Here is a 24,001-nt window from a genome sequence, read left to right as displayed (position 1 = left end):
CTGACAGCGTCAAGGGAAAGAGATGGTTGGACCGCAGCTTAAGCAGTGTTGGGCGGATACGGATAGATTATTTACTCGATACATTTCGACTGTCTTAAAAATATGGATCATTTTCAATTTAGGAGGTGCCCTGGGGAGGTGCATATACATCAATCTCAATCCTGCCATTATGTAGCCTTCTATGTTTTTCTTTTTTTGTGAAAGCTTAGATTTCATATTTAAAAAACTGCATCCTATACTGGAATGATTTGGGCCATTTTATTTTAATTATGCAGGAATCCAGATATGTAGCACTGTCCACCATCTTTATCCCACTCCAGCAGATTGTAAAGTAAGGCTGTGTGTAGAATATATTCTCCATATAAAATTTTTGCCTGGAAATCCATCCTCGCATTTCAGAAAATAAGGGCTGATTTCCTTGCAGATTTTGCCAAAAATTAGGCTTTGAACTAATCTTAATATATAAAAAAAAAAGTACTATGCAGTAATTACAACTTTGTGGATCTATTTTGTCCTCAAAATGCCCTCAAACATGTAATCAAACCATTTCAATCAAATAAAAGTATTTTTCTTAATTCTTTTAAAGATATGACATTTTAAATTAATTTTATAAATCTTATAAAAAAAATTGGCATTTCAGTATCAAAAGTAGGTTATTTAAATTTTACAAGCTTACAAAATATACTATTATACAGTATATATATATATATATATATATATTGTGTATATATATATGAAATGAGAAAGTGTTACTAATATGCGTAATTGCATTGTATGATAAATGCATAATTATTGTGATATAAAAACAAAATACCATATAATTCATGTAAAGCAACTTGATAAAATGCTAAAGAAGAATAGAATATATATTTGCATAATACCGTTATATTTACCAAATGTACAATACTAAATCATGTATATTCTGCACTATATTATCATTTACTTCCTCTTTATCATATCAAATCTTCTGGTGTCATTATTTGAACTATGATACACTGTGGTATTAAACGTATTGCAGTGGTGGGGCCCTGCTCTAAGTGAAGGGATTGGAGAAACTAGCCCTTGGCCTAATCAGTGTGTAATTGTTCTTTAAAATTTTCGCTACCAATGCGTACTTATGTTCTTTCATTAGTTTTGGTAAGTTTCCTGGTAGTACTTCCGAAGTTCTTTAGCGACAGCCTTCTTTAGCAACTAGCCCCCCTGGCATAATCAGTGTGTAATTGTCCTTTAAAGTTCTGGTACTAATGTGTACCTACAAATGTTCTTGAATTATTTTTGATGAGTTTCCTGGTAGTACTTCCGAAGTTCTTTAGCGACAGCCTTCTTTCCAAGTTTTTTCAATGGATAACTCATCTTTACAAGGTGATTTACTTCAAAGTTTTGCCTTTCTCTCCATTTAACCAACATTTCCAGACTTGAGTCCACAATGGGTGGTGAAAAGTCCATCTCAATTCTTTCTATTTCATTTTTTTTCAGACCAATGATGCTGCCAAAGGATTTCCAGTCCTTGCCAAGTCTTTGGGCAATAAATAGCATATCAATGTCTGCTAAGTGTCCTAAACAAAGAGGAAAGACATCAATATTGAAACATGCTTTAAGTAGTGGTAGATTCAAATGGGAGATGGTGGTGTGGGCCTCAGCAAGTTATTTAAAAAATGGAGGAAAAAAGGCCAAATTGTAATCAAGTTTAGATCTTGAGAGTGCCATGCCAGTCATCTAGACGTGCCATAATTATAAATTCTTTTACCTCAGTTCCAACCATGGTGGGGCTGAGGTGGTCTACACTCTCCATCTTTGAAAGTCCCTCTCTGGGACCCTCTATTTCAAATATTCCTGGACCCACCACTGTCAAGAACATTACAGACTTTACAGTCCCTAGTCCAGCCTGGTAGAGTTTGTAGAATGTGCCATGTGGAATACAGCAAAAAGATGATGATGAAGTAAGCATTTGAAGAAGTGTTGAGGATTTTGTATCGTTGTATCATTCTTTTGAGAAACACTTACAAAAAAATATAATATACCTCCCATAGTATTTCATCCTTACTTTTTTATTTATTGTTACTTTTTTTTATTGATCCTTACTTTTTTATTTAAAAAAGTAGAAGAAAGGAACATCAAACAATCTGCTCTGATGGACTGCAATTTCAAGAATAAATCACCTACCATCATATTTCTGGTGTCTCTGATGTAACTGTCGTCTAGTATGTACTTTTGTTGAGGTTTGCGAGCCAAAAACATTGTTAGCAAGCTCTGTGAGTCCTTGTTCCTTCAATGCTCTGCACATTATCTCAACTTGATTTGTCTCGTAATTCTGATGATTCCTCCATTCTGTAAGCATATCCATTATTCTCCCTGGCAATCGTCTCTTATCACTACATATTTGTTGAATCCTGTTCCAACTGAGACCCAGTCTGACACCCAGTTGTTTCCACTCTATTCCCATGCCCATGGCGATATGAAGCAGGTGCTTGTCTTCCAGATAACCAAGATGTTCATCTGAAGTGAAAATTGAAGTAGGCTATACAATAAAATACAGTAACTTTGATTTAAAAAAAAACATAATGTAAAAATACTATATGTAATGTAAAAATAATAAAAATAATACTGTAATAATAATAATAATAATAATAATAATAATAATAATAATAATAATAATAATAATAATAATAATAACATGAGGCAAAAGTCCCTGTTAGCAGAAATGGTCCATAGTGAGCTATCTGATAGTTGAGAGTGAGTTGTCAAATGGTCCAGAGGGAGCTGTTAGCAGCTCCATAAACTTAACTTTAATTGGTTTTAAGAATGTCCATTGGGAGTTAACAAGAGAGTCCTGGCCAGCAACATATAGCCATTGGAATGTAAACAAGAAACCCATTATAATCACTCACTTCACTCATGGGCTTCAGTGGCAATAAATAATTTAAGAACCCATCGCTATTCAACAAACAAGCAGGATTTATAACCCGGGTTTTTCCAAAAGCCGGGTGCCATGGACCAGTTCTGTTTAACGGCCAAAAATGCAGCACGATACAATAATAATAATAAAAACATCCAAGCATTTACATACTGCTCATTAAAAACAGATAATTTCATGAGACACAAAATAGTAATAACATCTAACCTGGTGGTGCTGTTTCAGTATCACTTGATCCTGCTCCTTGCATTTGAGAGCCTACAAATAAATAAGTTGTTAAAAAAAGAAAACAGAATCAAGTGACTAAAATTGATTGCTGTCTATCACATTAAATTTAGATCAGGACAAAATCAATTTATATAAAGTTTTAATGGTGAATTTATTCTAAATCACAGGTGGACATGCAGTAAACCAACAACAATTTTGTTGTCATCTCGGAAAAAAATATTTAAAAACAAATCTGTATATATAGCGAACCATCTTTAGCTAGAAAACCCACTGTTGGTATCAAGCTGATTGTCTGTAAGACTAATAATAAAATGGGATGCTTTTGGATATAAAGCATATAAACTCTGCCTCTTAGTTTATGTTATGTTTGTTTTTGATTTCAAATAAATCAAATCAAAACTGAGCATAAAGCAGTACATGAATGTTGTTAATCAAAAATTTACTTTGGCCCTCTGACCATTTTATCCCTTCATTTCTGGATAAAACTTTGAATACTAAAACACTGATTTCCAAAGAGTAATTAGAAAAACATAATATGACAGTAAAGGACATCAGACACAATAGGCAAGTTAAAATTGAATAACATATATATTACAAATTTGATATACAACAATTAAATGCTGAGATTAATATAAAATTCAAGCTTATTTTCAAGTAAATTTTGTAGTTTATTTTTTTCATTTGGTTGAAGAAATACAATAAGGTATGTTGCAATTTAAGTGGCATATTATACAATACAACATGGTTTGGGGAAAAGAAGTGCATTCTATTTGCCGAGGTGTGGAATGATTTGAACAACTTCCCAACATGCAGCGGAGGAATGTAGTCCCAATGATTTGAACCACCTCCCAACATGAAGCTGATGAATGTAGTCCCAAAGATTTGTACCACCTCCCAACATGAGGCTGATAAATGTGTCCCAATAATTTGGACCACCTCCCAACATGAAGCTGATGAATGTCGTCCCAATTATTTGGACCATCTTCCAACATGAAGCGGAGGAATGTAGTCCCAATCATCCTAAAATAAGGGAAGTAGAATTCACTGCTTTACTTAAATAAACACTATGTTGTAACTGTTCATTCATATTAGCCATACTCCCAAAAAGCAGGTCCAGATATTTGCAAGAGGGAGAAAAGGGAGGGGGTCATGACATAAGATTATATGATGTGGGGTACAGAAATCTTGTCTTGTCTTGTCTTGTCTTGTTATTCTCATTAATGAACTCCCCTCCACACACACAGAAGAAAAAGCTACTGGTTTGGCTATTTACCATCCACCTGTATAATTATAGTCCAAGCTACTGCACCACGTACCGAGTGAAATTGATCAATGGAATGTCGTAAACCTGTACTACCTAATTAACATTTTTATGAGGTATAGCAAAATTTTATTGTTATTTACCTGTCACTAGTTGCTTATTCTTGAACATCCTCTGAAGTTTGCCTGTGGTTATCGAATCCTTCCCGCATGGAATACACTCATTTTCCAGGCACTCCTCCAAATCGTGGAAGTGCATTTCTCGCAAGCTTGTCCAGCACAGGACACGGAACTTATAACCTGTGTGCTTCATTCCAGATGTCAGCACTTTCATCTCTTTCTTCAGAAACTCTAACACCTTGAATGTGGATTTTAAAATTTTAAATTTACAACATTACAAAAAATATTAAGAAAAAAAATTGTATGTAATATAAGAGAAGCATTGGTTTCACAGTTTAAATTGTTAGATGATTTAATTGACTTGATATGCCCAATTATAAAATACAACAATTTAACAGACAATACACAGGGATGGATCTAGAATTTTTCAAACAAAATTTTGAGAAAAAATAATGCCATATTAGAAACGCACCTCCAAAAACACTTTAATATGGTTTCAGGTTTTGAACCATATATGGTTTAATTGATTTGATGATGATACAATAGTGCTATTGTTTATGACAACAGAATTATTGTTATTTATATCATTACCGTCATTTTTGTCATATTTAGCGGAATTTTTTACTTTATAATAAAAATTATTATTATTACTTAAAATTATAAGTCCAATTAATGATTAATGGTGAGCTCCAAAGGCCATTCTCATTAAATAAAGTTCAGATCATAAAAAAGCATGCAAATTAAAAATTGATAACAAATACAATTATTTTAATGGATTTGGATTGTACTTATATCTATAGTATATTCACACAAGGACAGTAGTAAGAATATCTCTCATACACCCATACCAAGATAAATCTATTTTTTTAATTTTTTTATTTATTTGGTATAAATACAAATGGATAATAAATCTATCTAATATGTCTATGATCTCTAGGTAATATCACTAATAAGGAACATCACCATTGATGTGAGTAACTTTACAGCTGCTATTTCAATTGCAAGATTTCAAATATCAAACTAGATTACCTGCATACAGACTCTAGGACTGGGTTCACCTGTTGGTGTCTTGGTACCATCTTCCTGAGTGATAGGCACCCGTAATATTTCCAGCTAAAAGACAAACATAAAATCAATTAATAATTCAATCATGCATGCCAGAAAATATATTTATACAATATATACTATATATACTACAGTGTATATATTAAGTGAACAATCCAATCTTTTATTTACATTTAATGTAATTCAATTGCAAGCTACTTGCCAATTTTATTGTAAATCATGGGTAGATCCACAGAAAGTCCAAGTATTTAGTAGATATATAATTAAGTCTTATTTGTATTTTTGAACTGTGGAAATCAATTATCATGATGCATTGACATTTTGAAGTAATAAATATCTGAATCTGAGTCTGTGTAGGGCCATGCAAGATGCAAAGCACTCAGCAGGGAAAGAAGTTGGGATGGTGTGTTTGAGATTTTTGTTTAGATATGCTTGACCATGGTACATGGAATTTAAATAGGAAAATAGCTGTTTCAGAGTACCTCTTTTTATTTTTTATTATTTTTTTTTTGTGGGCAGTGTTTTGGCCATGTGCCTTGTATCTATTACTCTCCTTAATACTCCTATTGTAGGAATAAAGCAAGAGCATTATCCCTTATTTGCTTATCTCTCAGGTGTTACTTTAAAAAAATGTTGTAATTCATACAATACAACAATTTAAAAAAAAACCATAAAAGAATGTACAATGAAAATAACTCATATCTATGTTGTGATTGACTTTGATTTTCTATTTTGAATTTCATTACCTATCACTCCAATAGTAAATAAATGACATCACTTATCCTCTTACCTTTAATGAGGGCTTGTTATTAATGACTACTGGTCCTAAGCTGAAAGTGTGTTCAAGTCCTAAGCGGATGTTAGCATAGTTGCTAAATAATTCTAGCATGGCTGTGTAGCCCATGTCTTGTACCATTCCAATCAAGCTCACAACTAGAGGATGGAAGACACTATCAGGGATGAAATCCTCGGAGGCCATATAAATAGATACCATCTGAGCTGTATCATGTTCAATAAACACATCGTCTTTGCTACGTTTCAATCGACAGGGTACAAAAAACGAGCGACATTTGCTTTCCTGGTCCTTGAGAGAAAAAAACTGAATTCAATAAAAAGGTAGAAAAATAACAGAACAATTATGTTATTATGTTACTAGCTTTTTTAAATAATCAAATGTTTTTCAATGTAAATGGCATGTAAGGTAGAGTACGATTTACACTCTTAAAATAATTTAAACTCTTTTTTTTTCAAAAATAATTTGATGAATTTCATTTTACAATGAAAAGATGGAATAAGTCACCATTACTTTGACTTAAAAAAAATTCTCTATTTGTGGCTAAGACAAGCCAGTCCAGTCACTCAGCGGAAAATTGTGTTTCAGGGAAAATGGCCAAAACATGCTGGAATGTCAAATTTTAAAAAAATCTATTTTATTGCACTAAACTAACCTTTATATATCTACATGTACACATCATTCTATGCTGTTATTTTCCACATTTTAAATGTTAAAACAACACTTTTTAAGGATTTTATGACAGTTTCTGCATGAGAAATGTCCAAAATTATAGACTTTGAAGGCTGATTTCTCAAATATTGTTCTTTAAACAGCTGTATGTTTAAATGCTTGTAACTTTATAAGGAAATGTCGAATTTAAATTATTTTTTACAATTTTTGAGCTCTTACTTTAATCTAACACCTTATTAATAACTCAAAATCAATTTTTGTGACCAGTGACTGGTTTGGCTTGTCTTTGCCACATTTATTTTTTAATAGATTCTTATTAGGATTGATTGCACTGTATATTTTAAGTTAGTTAAGGAGCAGGTCAACTTATCATTAACTAGCTGGATGGCTAGTGACTATCTGAACTCTCCAAGTATTTGTCAACAAAAAAAAAAAAAGAAAAGAAAAAAAGCAATACCTTGATCTGCTCACAGAGCAGTCCAAACTGCTTCATTAACTCCAAGAAGACTTCAAAGCTAGATTCATCTTTGGCAAGCTCATCTCTCCAAAGATGTCTGACTAACTCTTCCTCAAGAATTCCTTCTTCATCAAGTTTATTCCATAGCTCAATCATTGTAGCCCACTGAAATCATTTGAACATGTAATTAATCACATTGTGTTTCAATGATGTTTTGCGTCTGGAAATTTAATCACAATGTCTTGGCCTACCTAATGTGCTACTATACTGATTGCTCAATACATTCCCAAATACTTGCAAAAAATGTCTCCAGTTATTCGTGTTGGAATCGAACCCACGACCTCCAGATAATAGCATGGCGTCATCCACTAGAACACTAAGCTTGTGCTTAGTGACTACTGCTGAATCAGATCTGCAAGTCAGCGGGTACTGCAATGCTTTTTGAGAGATTTAATCAAATTACGTTTTGCCCTACTTGACTTATTATCGTACTAGTCCAGTCAAAAATCACCTTAACCATGGTATAAGATCCTACCTCAACGAAACTCAAACCGTGGGTACTTTATATATTGGAAAGATCATATCTTGATGTTGCGTCGTGCAAAAAGTGGGATTTAAGGGAAAAAAGCAAGTTTTATAACCAGATTTTAGCCCCGTTTTCACGAGGGATCAAGGTGGTGGAGCTCTGGCATTTTTGATAATCTGAGGTCATATTTAATCGATTTCTGAAGATGCATACGGTTTTAGTGGTGGATCTAGGCATTTGTTGAGAGGCCAGGGAGGGACTTCATAGATGAAGGAAGTACTGTCAGTGGCGGATTTAGGAATTTTATATAGAAGGGGGGTGGGGGGAAGTGAAGGATTTTACAGATTGAGAGCAATAGTAGCCAGCTATTGGGACAGTTTGGACAGTCCACACAACTTTTCTAATAGGTCCAAATTTTAAAAATGGGTCCAAATTATGCAATTTCATGCATAAAATGAGTCCACTTCATGAGAAATGGGTACAAATTTCTATTATTTAGCCTAAATTGGTAAAATTTTAAGAAAATGGGTCCAGATTTGTAATATTTTTTGCATAAAATGGGTCAACTTTTAAGAAACTAGGTCCACTTTATTTTGAATTTACGTGTAAAGTGGGTGCACCCTGATTGTCCCGCAATGTTTGAAAATCTTGGCTACAGCATTGATTGAGAGTTGATCACCACAACCCCCCCCCCCCGCATACGGGCTTGCAAATACATGCAAGAAATTTGAAAAATCTGGCAAGTGATTCAGGTGGAGACATTTTGTCTGCATCGTTGCTGACAGACAATTTAATTTATTAACAATGAGACTTTTTTAAAAATAGGGACCTCTGGATGGCCGGAAATGACACTCTAAGACTGTGAAAGGCATGTTTTGGCTTGGTTTAGGCCTATTTTTAATTTTTTTTTTTTTGTTCGACTGCCCGATGAGCTCGGCAGGTGGGGGTTGCTTGACTTGTCCGATGAGAGAGCTTAAGTTATTAACTGACCTTTTCGCTGTCATGGGGTTCCACTACAGTGATAATCTTCTTGAAGATGTCGATCAGCTTTCGTGGGTTTGTTATCACCGTATGTTTCAGTAGTCTGTTGTTCTCAAAGTACAGAATGATTCCTAGATCATGTAAGTAGTTTAGGGTGTGGATCAGATTCTTTACAGAAATTCCGCATTTAGTGGCAACTGCACAGACCTAAATATATAAAAATGTAGAAAGTATAAACATCTATTAAAAAAAATAAATTTAAATGTATATTAATAGATGACAATTTACACTATAAGTTAATATATTAACTACAGTAAGTCAGGATGCATTATTCCATCATTAAGGCCAAACAAAATTATTTCTTTGTCTCACGTCGCACACAAGAAAAAAACAAATTATTGTTAAAATTTGCACATTGAATATTCAAATTTTCATTTTTTTTTTCTGATTTTTTGTTGTTGAAAATGACTGTTGTGCGAGTCTATCAATAAATCTCAATAACGCAAGCGGTGTCTATCTCTCTGTGGAACATGCGAGTCTTCACTCTGTGAATCAACGCTCCGATCAGTATTCAACATTATGGCGACCAATCTTGTTTAATCAATTGGAAGAGCTTCAAGTCGGCCGAATTCAGAACCAATTCCTTTATCTTTTGTCAGCATTTGTTAAATTTACCGAGTTAGGCCTAGTTCTAGCTAGGCCTACTCACCCAAATTATACCCTGGGACTTTGCCTGTGGAAATTCTTGAATTCGGGCGTACAGCAGGGGTGAGATTATATCCGAGGTGCATACAGGGGTGCATCTAGTGGATGTTAAGGGAGGGCAAGTACCATGTGTGTGTATACAAAAACATAGTCATACTGATAATATGAATGTCACTCCAAAAGGCCATATTATTCATTGTTTCGCTTTTATAAGCATCATCAGGAATAATATAATACAAAGATACAAGCTATGGCTATGCAAAAATCAGCATATTTTTTTCAACTGTTTGCCTTTGTTGAACACTTACATGGATCCTAATCCTGGATACACCCCTGTATACTAAGTCGTGGCTTTTTTGGTACATTACCAAGGCCACTATTTTATTCAAATACTTCTTTTAGAATTTGGTAGCGTAAAAAAAAAAAGACTCATTTCGCATTGAATTTTTGAAGCCACAAGTGACGCGAGACAAAAAAAAAATTGTTTTTTTAAATCTCATTCCGCATTGAATTTTTGAAGTCAAGAGTGATGTGAGACAAAGAATTGATTTTGTTGGCCTAAAGAAAACTTCTAGTACAACAACACATTTCTTTCTCTTGCAATCCGATTGAACAATGCAAGTCATAAAAGATAGTTGCAATCAACAAGTGTATTAAGATTCTATATATGTACCGTACATTATATTATTATATATATTGTCTATATTAACTAATCAATGGTATCTTTTATTTCAACACATTTTCACTATTTTTTATATTTAAGTGTATTTATATGCACCATATGTTGAACCTTGGAAAAAGAATTTCATGTAACTCACATAAAAATCAAAGTAAATTAACCAGATATATGCCAATAGCAGGGAGGAGTGAATTTGTAAATTCAAGTGCTTGTGTATTTCATGCTTAATGATAAAAGGTAGTGGGAAACGCATGCTATTAAATTGTATGTGGTGAGGGTGTGAATATTAAAACATTTCTTTTCATCCTTTATAAAAGTCATGACCTGTACGTTATTGTTCTTTGCCTGAGTATCCCTTTGTCATCAGGCATACTTGCTCTTCTCATGTGTTTTATCTATCTGTGGGCTTTGTCTCGATCTGACATCGTATTCAATTTTTTCAATAAATTGATATACAGCAACATAATAAAAGCGTACCTCATCATGCGTCATGCGCACTGCTGTCCTACCATTCTCCTGCAATATACGCTGGAATTCAAGCCATTTGAGTGGGATGGTTTTGGGCATTGCTTTCAGAAATCCACCAACATCTTGTTTAAGTGTTATCAGCATCTCACTTTGGATTTGAGATTTGTTGTCAATGGCATATATTTTCCTCACCACGTGACATTCGTACGGAGTGCCTTTGATTGCTTCAAATATTATTCCAAATTGTTCTTCAATCTGAATAAATATAGACACGCATCACACATTGTTCACATGTTACTAATCAATCATGTAATAAGTTCAGATTACATTTTACCTTCTCCTTCTTTTCATCATCGGTTCCTTGTAGGCTCTCGCTGTGAGTACCAACCACCACAATTTGAGGTTTCTTGGCTTGTAGCTGCTGCTGTTGGGACTCAACTGGGACAGCGTACGTAAATATCATCCTCATCCAGTATTTGATGATCTGTATATTTGTCATATCGTATGTCATCACATTTTTGTCCTGAACAGAAAAGAAAATTACAAATATTTGTCAAGAATAGATAACATACAGCACTCAACAATTTTATTAGGCAGCATATATATGATTTTTTTTATTGATTTTTTTTATTTATTCGGTATAAAACACTCAAAATGCAACAAAAGTTGAACATTTCTTGAGTTTTCCTACCAAACAGAAAACAGACACGAAACAAGCATAATACAATACAATCAAAAGTGTAAGCCTACAGTAAATAATTAGGAAATAACTAATCTACAACGCACTTATTCCAACAATAACATGAAGCGCCACTGATAATTACCTCGGTTTTTTAAATGGCGCTATATATGTTCTTACCTTATTATTATTATTATTATAAAAGCAGTATTTACAATTTTATAAAAAAGATATTAAATTTTATAGTTATCAAATATATATTATTATTTTATATATTATACAGCAAATGGATTATTAATGGATATATAATGCAATCATCATACAAAATATACAATTCATTAAAATTATTTAATATTTTCCTTATCAATTTCATTAAAACCACAAAAAAATAGGGTTTTTTTTTGGAATAATTTCATTAAAATTATAAGAATTGACCTATTTACCCCCTTATAGACTCTTTTCTTTCCTTTGTCGTACATACTTTCCAGCAAATTGAACAAAATCACATACACTGCTTCACTTGTTAAGAATATCTAAAAAAAAATGTAAAATGTGATAATTGATAAAATGTTAACAACTATTCAACAGTTTTCAATTCAATTCAAAAGACATTTATTTTCGTCCATAAATAAAACAACAATGAAAGAGAGAGCACAAAGTATATACAATGTGAATTATTATATAAGAACAAATTTAAAGATAAAATAAGGGCCAAGTACAGAATTTTTTTAATTAAAATTAAAATGTATGGACGAAGGCATATTCCCTAAAAGATTGAGAATTGTGTTGTGAATGGGAATATGAATAATACTGTAGTTCTGGTTCGAGTGAGGTATTTGTGAACGGAGTGGTTAGGAACAAACATGGCATTTAAATGATTTGGAAGAATGGAGTGAGTGGCAGAGAATACAAACAAACCTTGTTGAAATAAATTAATATCTGTGAGTTTTAGGAGATTTAGCTTGAAAAATAAATGGGAGGAATGCGACCGTGGAGGAGTGCCAGATATAATCCTTACAGCTTTCTTTTGTAGAATACATTAGCTCAACCCGCCCTCGCTAAACTAACGTTACATTATCTCAATATATTATGGATTAACACATTATCAAGGATAAGTACTGAGTGTTTAACACTGGTGTCCTTGGATTCAAGTATAGGTAAACGGATTAGTTGCTTTTTTTATGAGGTTTTAATTGTTCTTTACCGCCGAAAGTGCGGTATTCTAACGTTTAGTTTAAGGAGGGCTGGTCGGCCTAATGATTGAGTTTATTGTTGTTGGCTGGATACGTGTTGGCCCATACAATATTAGAGTAGCTCAAATAAGGAAGGATGAGAGAACAATAAAGGGTTTTGGAAATACTAAGGGGTAAAAATGAAGATAATCTGGATATGATACCAAAGCTTTGGAGACTTTATTCTCAATTTCCTGCATGTGGTTTTTCCATGTAGGGCTATTGTCGATGGTAATTCCTAAGAATTTTGCAGATTGGACAGATGGAATTTCATGGCTGTCAATAAGAATTTTATGGGTAGAGACGTCAATACCTCTAAACAATTGTGAAGTTCCAAACAGGATGAAGCTACACTTTTTGTGATTAAGTGAAAGTTTATTAGCTGCAAGGTATTGATGATCTAGATTTTCTTTTATTTATTGAAAATAACGATTCGATTGACCAATTGTGTATAAGCGGCAAGGGAGTTAACTTCAATAAAAATACTGTTAAAATAACTAGAACTACTTTCTATATTCATGATGATTTATTTATCTTTTTCTATTGAACTTTTGTAATCTTTTTTAGAAATCACATTCCATCCAAATGGTTGACTTTGTCAAAATGCAGCAGTGTTGTAGGAGGAATCTTGTGGCCTATAATAGGAATCTTCACCCTGGATCGTGTCGATTGCATAACAAAAAGAATGTTATAAGTACTTACTCGATGTGTGATGTAGTACAGCTGCTGGCCAGCAAAGTCCCAGATGTAAGTCATATCTTTATTATCAATGGTCTGTGAGGTCTTTCCAGTAATTCTATCAACAACTCTTTCCTGAATTTCAGATGGAAGTGCTCGGCTTGATACTGATTAAACAATTTAAAATATTAGGTCCTTGGATTCAATTATAGGTAAACGGATTAGTTGCCTTTTTTATGAGGTTTTAATTGTTCTTTACCGCCGAAAGTGCGGTATTCTAACGTTAGTTTAAGGAGGGCTGGTCGGCCTAATGATTGAGTTTATTGTTGTTGGCTGGATACGTGTTGGCCCATACAATATAAGAGTAGCTCAAATAAGGAAGGATGAGAGAACAATAAAGGGTTTTGAAAATACTAAGGGGTAAAAATGAAGATAATCTGGATATGATACCAAGGCTTTGGAGACTTTATTCTCAATTTCCTGTATGTGGTTTTTCCATGTAGGGCTATTGTCGATGGTAATTCCTAAGAATTTTGCAGTTGGACAGATGGAATTTCATGGCTGTCAATAAGAATTTTATGGGTAGAGACGTCAATACCTCTAAACAATTGTGAAGTTCCAAACAGGATTAAGCTACACTTTTTGTGATTAAGTGAAAGTTTATTAGCAGCAAGGTATTGATGATCTAGATTATCTTTTAATTATTGAAATAACGATTCGATTGACCAATTGTGTATAAGCGGCAAGGGAGTTAACTTCAATAAAAATACTGTTAAAATAACTAGAACTACTTTCTATATTCATGATTATTTATTTATCTTTTTCTATTGAACTTTTGTAATCTTTTTCAGAAATCACATTCCATCCAAATGGTTGACTTTGTCAAAATGCAGCAGTGTTGTAGGAGGAATCTTGTGGCCTATAATAGGAATCTTCACCCTGGATCGTGTCGATTGCATAACAAAAAGAATGTTATAAGTACTTACTCGATGTGTGATGTAGTATAGCTGCTGGCCAGCAAAGTCCCAGATGTAAGTCATATCTTTATTATCAATGGTCTGTGAGGTCTTTCCAGTAATTCTATCAACAACTCTTTCCTGAATTTCAGATGGAAGTGCTCGGCTTGATACTGATTAAACAATTTAAAATATTAGCAAAGTTCAGTAACAATGTAATGAGAATAATACTTTGAAAGTAATGATCACATAAACATGTGATCATGTGAAGGCAACAGTATTTAAAATAATAGTCAGACAATTATAAGTTTATCCATGTCAATCACAATTATCAACATTTCAACAAGAGACCCTAACATTAGAATGATACTGATTAAATAATACTATCAAAGGTTGGTAACAAGATGATTTTATATAAAATATACTATAAGGATAACACTTTGGAAGTAATAATATAACTATGATGGCAACAGTGTAATGGACAATTTTCTTTGGATAATCATAGAGATTATATTTTTAAATTAATAAAGTTAGTCTATGGTTATCTTACTTTAAAATGTTGTAACAATAGCAAATATGGCTTGTTATCTTTATGGTTACAAATATGATAAAAATATTAATAAAATATTCAACTATGTATTTTTCATCGAATATTGATTAAATAATAACAACCTTCTTTGTGTTCTGTTTCTATTGGTCCTGACATCACATCATACTGTGTATAAAAATATAAATAAATCAATTAACACCACTTTATGTAATACAAAAAACTAACTTTCAAAAGGATTGACATTTCAGCTCCATCATGGACACATTCTCAAGATCAAGTGAACTAAAACATAAAACAACCAAAGTATAGGTAACAATGAGATTACAAACATTTACCTGATTAACTCCTACATTTATATAAAACTAGAGAAAGTTAGCTTAATCATGAAATGAATAAATGATGATAAAATAATTTACTATTTATATGTTCAATAGACAATTAGTATATTTATTTAATCAATAAATTTTACTTCGTTACCAAGTTAAGGTGTGCTCAAGTGAGACATATCCAAACAGGAATTTGAATAAAATTGTGGAAAATGAGTCTGGTTTCTGTTTACTCAATGTTTTTGACACTTTTTCATACCCTAAATGTTTTGATACTGTTCTATTTTTTAATGATATCCCATCATAATTTTGTGTGCCACTGTTACAAGTGTTCATATCAGATAAATTTTGACTTTTATTGATGATGTGCCTAACTTCCTTTTTAATTGAACCAAGATAGTGATTGTAGCGCTAGTGTCCTGCATAATGAGTCATGGTTCCTTAATGATTCTGTCCATGATTTTTCAAGTTTTATTACAAATGAATGCTGCAAATGAACAACTGGATGAAAACGTTTTTATACCGATAGTTATTGTTGGCCAACAGCAGCTTCAACTTTCAGTACTCGAAAATAGATAGTAAATATACACACTAATGGAGAATAAATGCTAAAAGAGGTCAAACAGCATCAACCAGATAGATTTATTTGTGACCAAATTACATTTTCTTAATTAGCGTTGTTGTCAACTTGCTTATATCTGAATTAAGTAGTCTCTATTTGATGTCCAGTAGTGAGTCAATAACCGATATCTTGCTAAATTTGAATGGTTCAAATTCAAACTTAGCACAAGATTCAACTTGTTCACCAACTTGCTCAAAGTTCTATGTGAATGGCACTACTGTTCAAGTTCAAGTTCAAAAGTACATTTATACATAGTGGTCAACATACAATACATAAATTATACATACGGTAAGTAAACAGAACTGAAATAAAATAAAAATAATAGCGACCATCATTGGGATCAAGATTAGAAGTGAAACTTGTCTCACCCTGACCCTAATGTTTAAAAAAAATGCAAAAATACAAAACAAAACAAAAACAAATAAATATAAACAAATAAATTAACTGCATTAATATTAATCATCATTGAAATGATTGATTCATGCTACTGAGTAATTAGAAGCTCACATTAGATAAACAGTTTTGCTTTTTTGGAATATGTTTTGTTAAGTGATGGCTTTAAATCCTTTATAAAACATATTCATAAATTTAAATGTGTATGAAGGAAATATTTAAATTGATTCTGAGTAGTTTTTCCTACAACTCAAACTTAGAACACAGCAATATGAAAGAAAGGACTACTAATTTTTTTTAATCATTTTGGAAGCTTCATTTGGAATATGTTTATATAGTCTCCGGATAAAAAATATGATACAGGTCATGTTATGATATTCATTAGGCACGTTTGCCAAGGATTGACAATAGCTAAAGTAATCGCTTTCGTACATAATATGTAATAATCATTTACATAAAACTACTACATAAACCAAGTGTCATTATGAAGATTAAGGAGTGGAGTTGTATACCGTAAATTAAAAAATAGTACCACCACTCTTACAATTTTTAACAGGATTTTCAACATAATATTGATAAGTTTACAGTATATATTATATTTGGATGCATCTTTGGTTTTTTTTTGTTTTCAGCTTTTCTATTCTTCTGTTGTTAGTTTGTATTTTTATAAGCAGTTCTTGTTTAGGAGATCTTATTCCTAGGCTCTACTTAGAATTGTTTAAACTTTGTTTCAGCTTCAATGTCCCCTTGCTTTTTAACTCACTCCTTTTAAAAGTCAGAAATTCTACAAGCATCTCATCCTTTAAATCTTACCTCAAAAGTTACCTCTCTCTTTCCATGGTTTAGTTATTTTTTCCCCTCTGTCTGTCTCTCTCTCTCTCTCCACCACCCCCTCTGTTTTTTTCTTCGTTATTTGGTTTTTATTATTATTCTATCATTTTAATTTCTTTGTTAACCATTTATATTTTCTTTGTTACTCGTGTTATGTATTGAGGGTCCCTAATGTTCAGCTCCAACTGGATGGACCACCCTCGTAAAATATTGTTGAAATAAAAAAAAAATGAAAATAAATTAGTTGCACATTTTATAGTTAAGTTTGTTTCATGATGTGTGAAAAACACATACAGCCTCGTGTTGTCTTACCTCTAGTGTGGTAGATGATTTTCCTTTTCTCCTTTTTTTGCTGAATGGAGAGAACACACGCCTAATTAATTTCTGGGTTCTCATTGTTTTAGGCATGTGTGCTGGTGCTGGTAGAGATGCGGGTTGAGGTGCTGGTTCTGGTGCTGGTTGAGGTGCTGGTTCTGGTGTTGGTTGAGGTGCTGGTTCTGGTGTTGGTTGAGGTGCTGGTTCTGGTGCTGGTAGAGGTGAAGGTTCTGGTTGAGGTGCTGGTTCTAGTGCTGGTTGAGGTGTCGATTCAACTCCCTCTGTTTGACTACCTTTCAGTTTTAATTTCTCAGCAACTCTACCGTCTAATTCATTATCATATATCAGCTTAATCCGTTCACACTCTATAAAGATTTAAAATAACAGTGAAATTCATCAAAGCTCAAGTCACAACAAATAACATTATAACAAGTCATAATAAATAACAAGGATTTAAAGTTATATTGTTTCTTGTCTTACCATCCATGTCCACAGTTTCTTTCCACTTACAACCAACATCAGTAGTTTGGAAAGCAGTAGTCAAAACAATGCCATCGGTTGATGGTTCTGCTTCATTAAATCTGTGGAAATAACAGTCTAACACAATTTAGCATTATAAATTGTGTATGTTATTAAGCGGATATTTGTAGTATAAGTGCAATGGTGGATTTTGAGGAGGTCATTGCAAGTGTCTTCGTATGGATTATAGATTTCATATAAATTTGAGATTGATTGATTTATTGTTGATTGGGCTGTGGCTTACATGGAGAAGATGTATGACAAATGAAAATTTGTACATGCAAGTTTGAAACAATAAATGTTTTCCTCTAGGTCCTGGCCAGAGAATAACCCAGTTTTGTGGCCATCATAATGTATTTTAATATACATAAAAAGAACATGAAGTATTATAATATTTTAGTGTATTAAAAAAGAAGAGTACTATGGCAACATTTATACCAAAATACATTGACGGATACTTCAGAAACTTACGGTTTTTCAAGCAGAGTGTTTACCAAACACGTTTTTCCTACGCCTTCCTTTCCAGTCACCATTAATCGTGCGTGGTTTACAGTTATTTTTCCATCTTCCAACTCCTCATTAAAAACCTTCAGAGCTGCTTCTCCTCTAGCCATAATTACTTCTGGGACTGCAGTCCCTAATTTACATAGGCAAGATTGAAGTTAATGCTGTTTATCAATTATCGACAAAGTATAGAGAAATTATCAAATATGTTGCTTAAGTACAAATAAAATTCTTTTAAAAAAATAAAAAATAATAAAGAAAACACAATCATGTGGAAAATGCTTCATTATTATAAAATTTCAAATAGAATTGTAACTAAAATTGAAAAAATATAATTAGATATTGTGAAATAATTTAAAAACACCAGATGACTTAACTAATATTTTCGTAAAATATTATCCCCATCATCACTGTCATCACCACCACAGCCACCATCGTCATAATCATCATCATGAATATTTTATTAATTAATATTAACAACATTTGAAAGAAAGCAAATAATGGTATTAGCATAATTTTCCAGTGCAACAAAACTCTGGTGATATAATAACAAAGCAGGTACTTGGGATTGATGATGATGCACAAAAAGTAAATTGTGATGTACAATGAGCTTGACTGCAAGAAATTTATGTTTACAATGGATAATAACAAATTATTATCCAATTAATACAACAGTAAATAAAATTACATTGAACAACCTAATACTGTAAACAATAATTTGAGTGTTCAGTTTGATCCTGTGCTTTTCACTTTAGTCACCTGATGAAGCTACTGTAGCTCAAGCTAGCGAAAGCTTGTGTCTCAATAAATTTGTTAGTCTAAAGAAGGTGCTCTGTACTCAATTTATTTGTATTTCATGCTATAGATTAATATGGCTCCTACTTTCATTATCTAATAAAATGAATGATAAAATTGTAGGAACTGCTTACCTTGTAAAAGTTGCAAGACTTCTTCCTTGTGTTTTTCTCTATTTGTCGAATCATACTCCTCACACTCATTATTCATATAGAGGTCCACTGGAGTCTTATTTTCCTGTAACAAAAATCACATCATAAAGCTTAAAACAAATCAATATCAATCACTTTAAAGCAATTTACAAAATTCTTCATAAAAAATATCACAAAAAGAAATCACAAGAAGTATAAAAAATAAATACTATATGTAAATATCAGTGCAATTTTCTTTTATACCTTGCAAAGATCCAATCACACTATTTAATTGGAATGCAGGTAAGACCATTCCCTTTAAAAGCACGATCGTTCTGTTGTGCTAATAAAAAATTTCTGTACCAGTGGTCTTCAGATTCTTTGTTGATCAATCAAGAAGTACTATTTAATAACTTAAGCAAGGGTGCATCTAGGGATGGGGAGGGGTGATTAGCATAGCTAACCAAAAACCAACCCAAAAATGACTAGACTAGGGCAAGAGCTATATTTCAAGCACTGTATTAGAAACAAAGATAACATTTCTAAAGTCAAGATGCTTTGATGGAGTGGTTTACATTTTACCAAATAACCTACAATTAAGCTCATCTCATTCACACCCTCACTCACCCGCATAGGCGTAGATCCCGGGGGAGGATGGAGGGGATATATCCCCCCAATATTTGTCCATCCATATTTGGTCCATTGAATCATCCCCCCAATATTTTGACTATGTATGGGATAAAATGGAGCTTTACACACTTCAAAAGACTGTCACAGAAATAATTTGCACTGTCTTATGCGCTTACAAAGATGAAAATTAGCATAATGTGTTAATGTTGATAACAAAATTATTTTATCTGGTACCAATCTAAGCTCTTCTTTCCTTAGATGTTAGATGTGCTTGCAAAGAGAGCCACATTTCACACTGAAGGGTGTGTACGACATCAGTAATGTTATATCTATTCCAAGAATGTTTTAAAGGTTATATCGGTTGATGAGGAATTTATTGATTAGGCCTATAACAGCAAATTGCATCAATTTATTTTGCAAAAACAAGGTTTCCAGCTTCAGAGGGGGGCACATCTCCTGTCCGCACAAGGGCACACATTGGCGCTAACACCAGGCGCGTAACAGGGGTCTTGGGTCAGAGTGGGTATATTTTTTTTAATTTTTTATTTCAACCATCTTTAAAGAAGGTAACCCTTCTACAACAACAATAATAATAATGATAATAATAATAACATACAATCCTCATTTCCCGGTTAGTAATTTACCATACCCAGCCCACCCCACTCCCCATATAGAAAACAATACGACATAGGCTTATCTTATTTATAATATAGGCCACACACGTGTGTTTGAAACTAAATATAAGCATTTTCTTCATTTTTCATCATGGTTGTACATATTTATTACAAACACATTCTTTCACCATCTATACACATTGAGGCCCTTCTTTTAGGTTAAAATGATCTATCTTAAATTTATTGATTAGGCCTATAACAGCAAATTGCATCAATTTATTTTGCAAAAACAAGGTTACCAGCTTCAGGGGGGGGGGCACATCTCCTGTCCACACAAGGGCACACATTGGCGCTAACACCAGGCGCGTAACAGGGGTCTTGGGACAGAGTGGGTATATTTTTTTTAAATTTTTTATTTCAACCATCTTTAAAGAGGGTAACCCTTCTAGTTTAGCCCAGTAGGTTAACTGACATTCAGGGGCCCTCTTTAATAAAATTAAAGAACATACAAACAACATCATCACAACATAATAATAATAATTTGAATATAGTTTGAAACTAAATATAAGCATTTTCATCATGGTTGTATTTATTACAAACACATTCTTCACCATCTATACACATTGAGGCCCTTCTTTTAGGTTAAAATGATCTATCTTAAATTTGTCTTTCTTGAGTTTGGGACTATTATGTGTTTAAAAAACTTAAAAGAATAAAACTAAAAAAAGCCGTAAAAAATGCGTGCCAAGCGCGCAAAATATTTTTGTGTTTTTAATTCTAATTTCGTCGAAATTAATGAAAACTATCTAAAATGTGCAATTTATAGAGGAAATTCGTTGGAATTTTAGGCACTTTCAGGGGATGAAAGGGCATTTATAAAGGGGGGGTGGGGAAGAATTTTCAAAGATAGATATTTTCTCCTTGTCCCCCAGTGGTTATGCCATCAGGCAGCATAGATCAAAGGAGTTATGACAGTTTTTGAAGTGGAGAAGGGGTTGCATGGGTGTTGTGAGTCTGGTCATTATGATAGCTTCCTTTTTATTCTTGTCTTTATTTTTCTCTTCTCTTTTTCTTTCCTTTTCTTTTCCTCTTCTTTCTCTTTCCCTCCCTCTTCCCTCTTTCCTTTCTCTTATTACCCAGCCCGGTACGACGACTTGGTCGGCCCGGTAAAAACCGTCAGGGGAGGGGCAGTTTTCACTGTTCACCCGAGACATCGACTCCAGGGGTGGCGCCAGGATTTGCCCGACAGGGAGTAGAGTTCCCCGATGGGGGGGGGGGTTGATGCCCTGAAGAGGGGTTAGATTATACAGACGAAAGCAAAGTAGGCATGTCAAGCTTCGATTAAAAGGTTTCGAAAGTGCTCCAGGAGACGAAGGCCCAAGAAAAACTTTGACAATTTAGGGGTTTCAAAGGCTTATTTAATCGATTTAGAGTCCACAAATAAGTAGAAAATACATATAATTTTTTTCCTCCACGATGAACTGTGCTTTTTCTCCCCGACAGGGGTGGAGGCCCAGCCCTCCCGACGGGGGTAGGGGCCTGGCCTCCCCCGCTGGTGCCACCCCTGATCGACTCTCTATTCTCATACAGGTATTAAGCTCCATTACTGAAACTGCTGCTGTTTACAGTATGTAATCATTATCCTGAAATGATTAAATAATTTCATCTGGTCTTTTTGATATGATCCGTCAACAGAAAAGTACAGTATTATTTTATGCTTATTTGATGAGACTTCATGCATCATTAACAGACCTCTCAGAATGTGGAAAGTGCATTTCTGAGCCACAACAAAAAAAATTCTGGGGAGGCCTCCTTGAACAACCCATTTACACTACCTAGCCATCCTCCATTGTGTAATCCTAGATCAGCCACTGCTCAAGCTGTAAGCAATTTTTTTAAATTGTTTTTTGAATTGTTCTTATTTTCATCTTCCACATCACCAATGTAACTTCAATCACCTTCATTTAATAAAATAGTTCAAGATTGCTTTATTATCATTAAACGAACATGTGATGAATTAAATTCTTTTTCCCTGCTGCATACAATGATAGACATGGAAAGAGAGTAAAAAGGCTATTCAATATATGATAAACATTGAAAACAACAAACAGATACAATATAATAATAATAATATGTTATTAATATTGCTGTTTATACTGTAGGGAAATCTCCAAAATACAAATTACACCAACATAGGTATTGGATTTCTTATCTAATAGCAGCAATCATGTGACATACATACATATTTATACAAATTTGAATGACATTATTTACTCCACTATATATTTGTATATTTTACCTTATTCTCTATATGTACATCAGCCCCAGCATCCAAAAGAAGTCTTGCAATGTCAAGATGATCTCTGAATATATGTTTGGCTTTTAACAGCTTGTGAAGTGGAGTCTCTTGCCACTGTAACACATTGGAAACAAAGAGAGTGACTCAATAAATGACAGTCATATGATCATATTAATCAACATTCAAAGGAAATCCACTCTTATTCTTAATTTTTAAACATTAATAATATAAAATATTAGTGCACAATAATACAATTAAACTGAATGAGTTGGTAGGAATACAAACAAAAGTAATTCTTTTCTGCTTGATTCTCTCTCGCCCGGTTCATCACTATTAAGGATGTAACCTCGGGAGAAGTATTTATTATTTTTTTATTCAGTAATTACTTCAATTTTTTTAATTGTTTGTATCATGTTATGCAAATTGCAATATTTTTTGTATGAATATATTTCATATGAATTGAAATAAAAGTTATTTAACATCAACATTCAATGACTATAAATCAATATAATTAAGAGAAATTGTGATACAAATAATGTAAAATAGTAATTAAAGCAATCATATTTGGTGGGGTATGCAGGTCATAAGGTCCTTTGTGGAATGTTCCTACCAGCGATGTATACTTTAGTAGGGTGGGGTATACTGGCCATAAGGCATTATTGGAGTGACGTTCTAGTAGACAATATTACATTGTCACTTGTTTTCTGTCATGATTTATTTCTGTCATGTAATTATGTTGTGTGGATGGCCCACTGGCAATATGAAAGAATTAAATTGAATCTAGCAGAAATCATCAGAGAGCAGTGGCAGTGCCAGGGTAGGTAGGGTGTGTAGAAAAAAAGAAGTTTGGATTGGCAAGTAATTAAATTTATGTGAAGTCTCATAGTCATATCCCGGGCCACTCAGTGAGGAGTAGGGGTTCATCTGGAGACTGGGAGGGCCCCCGTCAAGGTTTACTGAGATGGAAGGTTGGATCAGAAATAATAATAATAATAAATAATAATAATAATAATAATAATAATATTAAATAATAATAATAATAATAATAATAATAATAAT

At 33.2% G+C, this 24,001-nt stretch overlaps 2 protein-coding genes across 2 annotated transcripts in view; both read right to left on the bottom strand.

The window, feature by feature from the left end:
• Positions 1-675: 675 nt before the first annotated feature.
• On the bottom strand, positions 676-14,261 carry LOC117109067. Its single transcript, XM_033251303.1, has 13 exons — positions 14,249-14,261; positions 13,482-13,624; positions 11,991-12,080; positions 11,203-11,391; positions 10,878-11,123; positions 9,026-9,223; positions 7,510-7,674; positions 6,378-6,686; positions 5,552-5,635; positions 4,547-4,760; positions 3,122-3,172; positions 2,164-2,496; positions 676-1,556 (listed from the first exon to the last, which is right to left on the bottom strand). The coding sequence occupies exons 1-13, from the start codon at positions 14,259-14,261 to the stop codon at positions 1,270-1,272; spliced, it is 2,322 nt and encodes a 773-aa protein (XP_033107194.1). The 3' UTR covers positions 676-1,269.
• Positions 14,262-14,311: 50 nt separating this feature from the next.
• The window catches only part of LOC117109066 (ankyrin repeat and KH domain-containing protein mask-1-like), a 32,310-nt gene continuing 22,620 nt past the window's right edge, over positions 14,312-24,001 (bottom strand). The window contains exons 6-11 of the mRNA XM_033251301.1: positions 19,403-19,505; positions 18,441-18,606; positions 17,931-18,031; positions 17,448-17,815; positions 15,086-15,128; positions 14,312-14,586 (exon numbers count right to left, since the gene is read on the bottom strand). Coding sequence (XP_033107192.1) covers positions 14,312-14,586; positions 15,086-15,128; positions 17,448-17,815; positions 17,931-18,031; positions 18,441-18,606; positions 19,403-19,505 — 1,056 coding nt within the window. The remainder of the gene's footprint in view (positions 14,587-15,085; positions 15,129-17,447; positions 17,816-17,930; positions 18,032-18,440; positions 18,607-19,402; positions 19,506-24,001) is intronic.

The sequence above is a fragment of the Anneissia japonica genome, unplaced genomic scaffold (assembly GCF_011630105.1).
Source record: "Anneissia japonica isolate Jap-2015-1 unplaced genomic scaffold, ASM1163010v1 scaffold12406_len387984_cov155, whole genome shotgun sequence".
NCBI lineage: Eukaryota > Metazoa > Echinodermata > Crinoidea > Comatulida > Comatulidae > Anneissia > Anneissia japonica.
Note: the sequence above shows the minus strand (reverse complement) of the source record. Positions and strands in the feature narration are given on the sequence as shown.

Coding starts and splice junctions, on each gene's coding strand:
- LOC117109067 (XM_033251303.1), bottom strand. Junction 6,687..7,509: donor TGCTCTGTGAGCAGATCAAG/GTATTGCTTTTT, acceptor TATTGAATTCAG/TTTTTTTCTCTCAAGGACCA. Junction 4,761..5,551: donor GTCCTAGAGTCTGTATGCAG/GTAATCTAGTTT, acceptor TCCACATTCAAG/GTGTTAGAGTTTCTGAAGAA.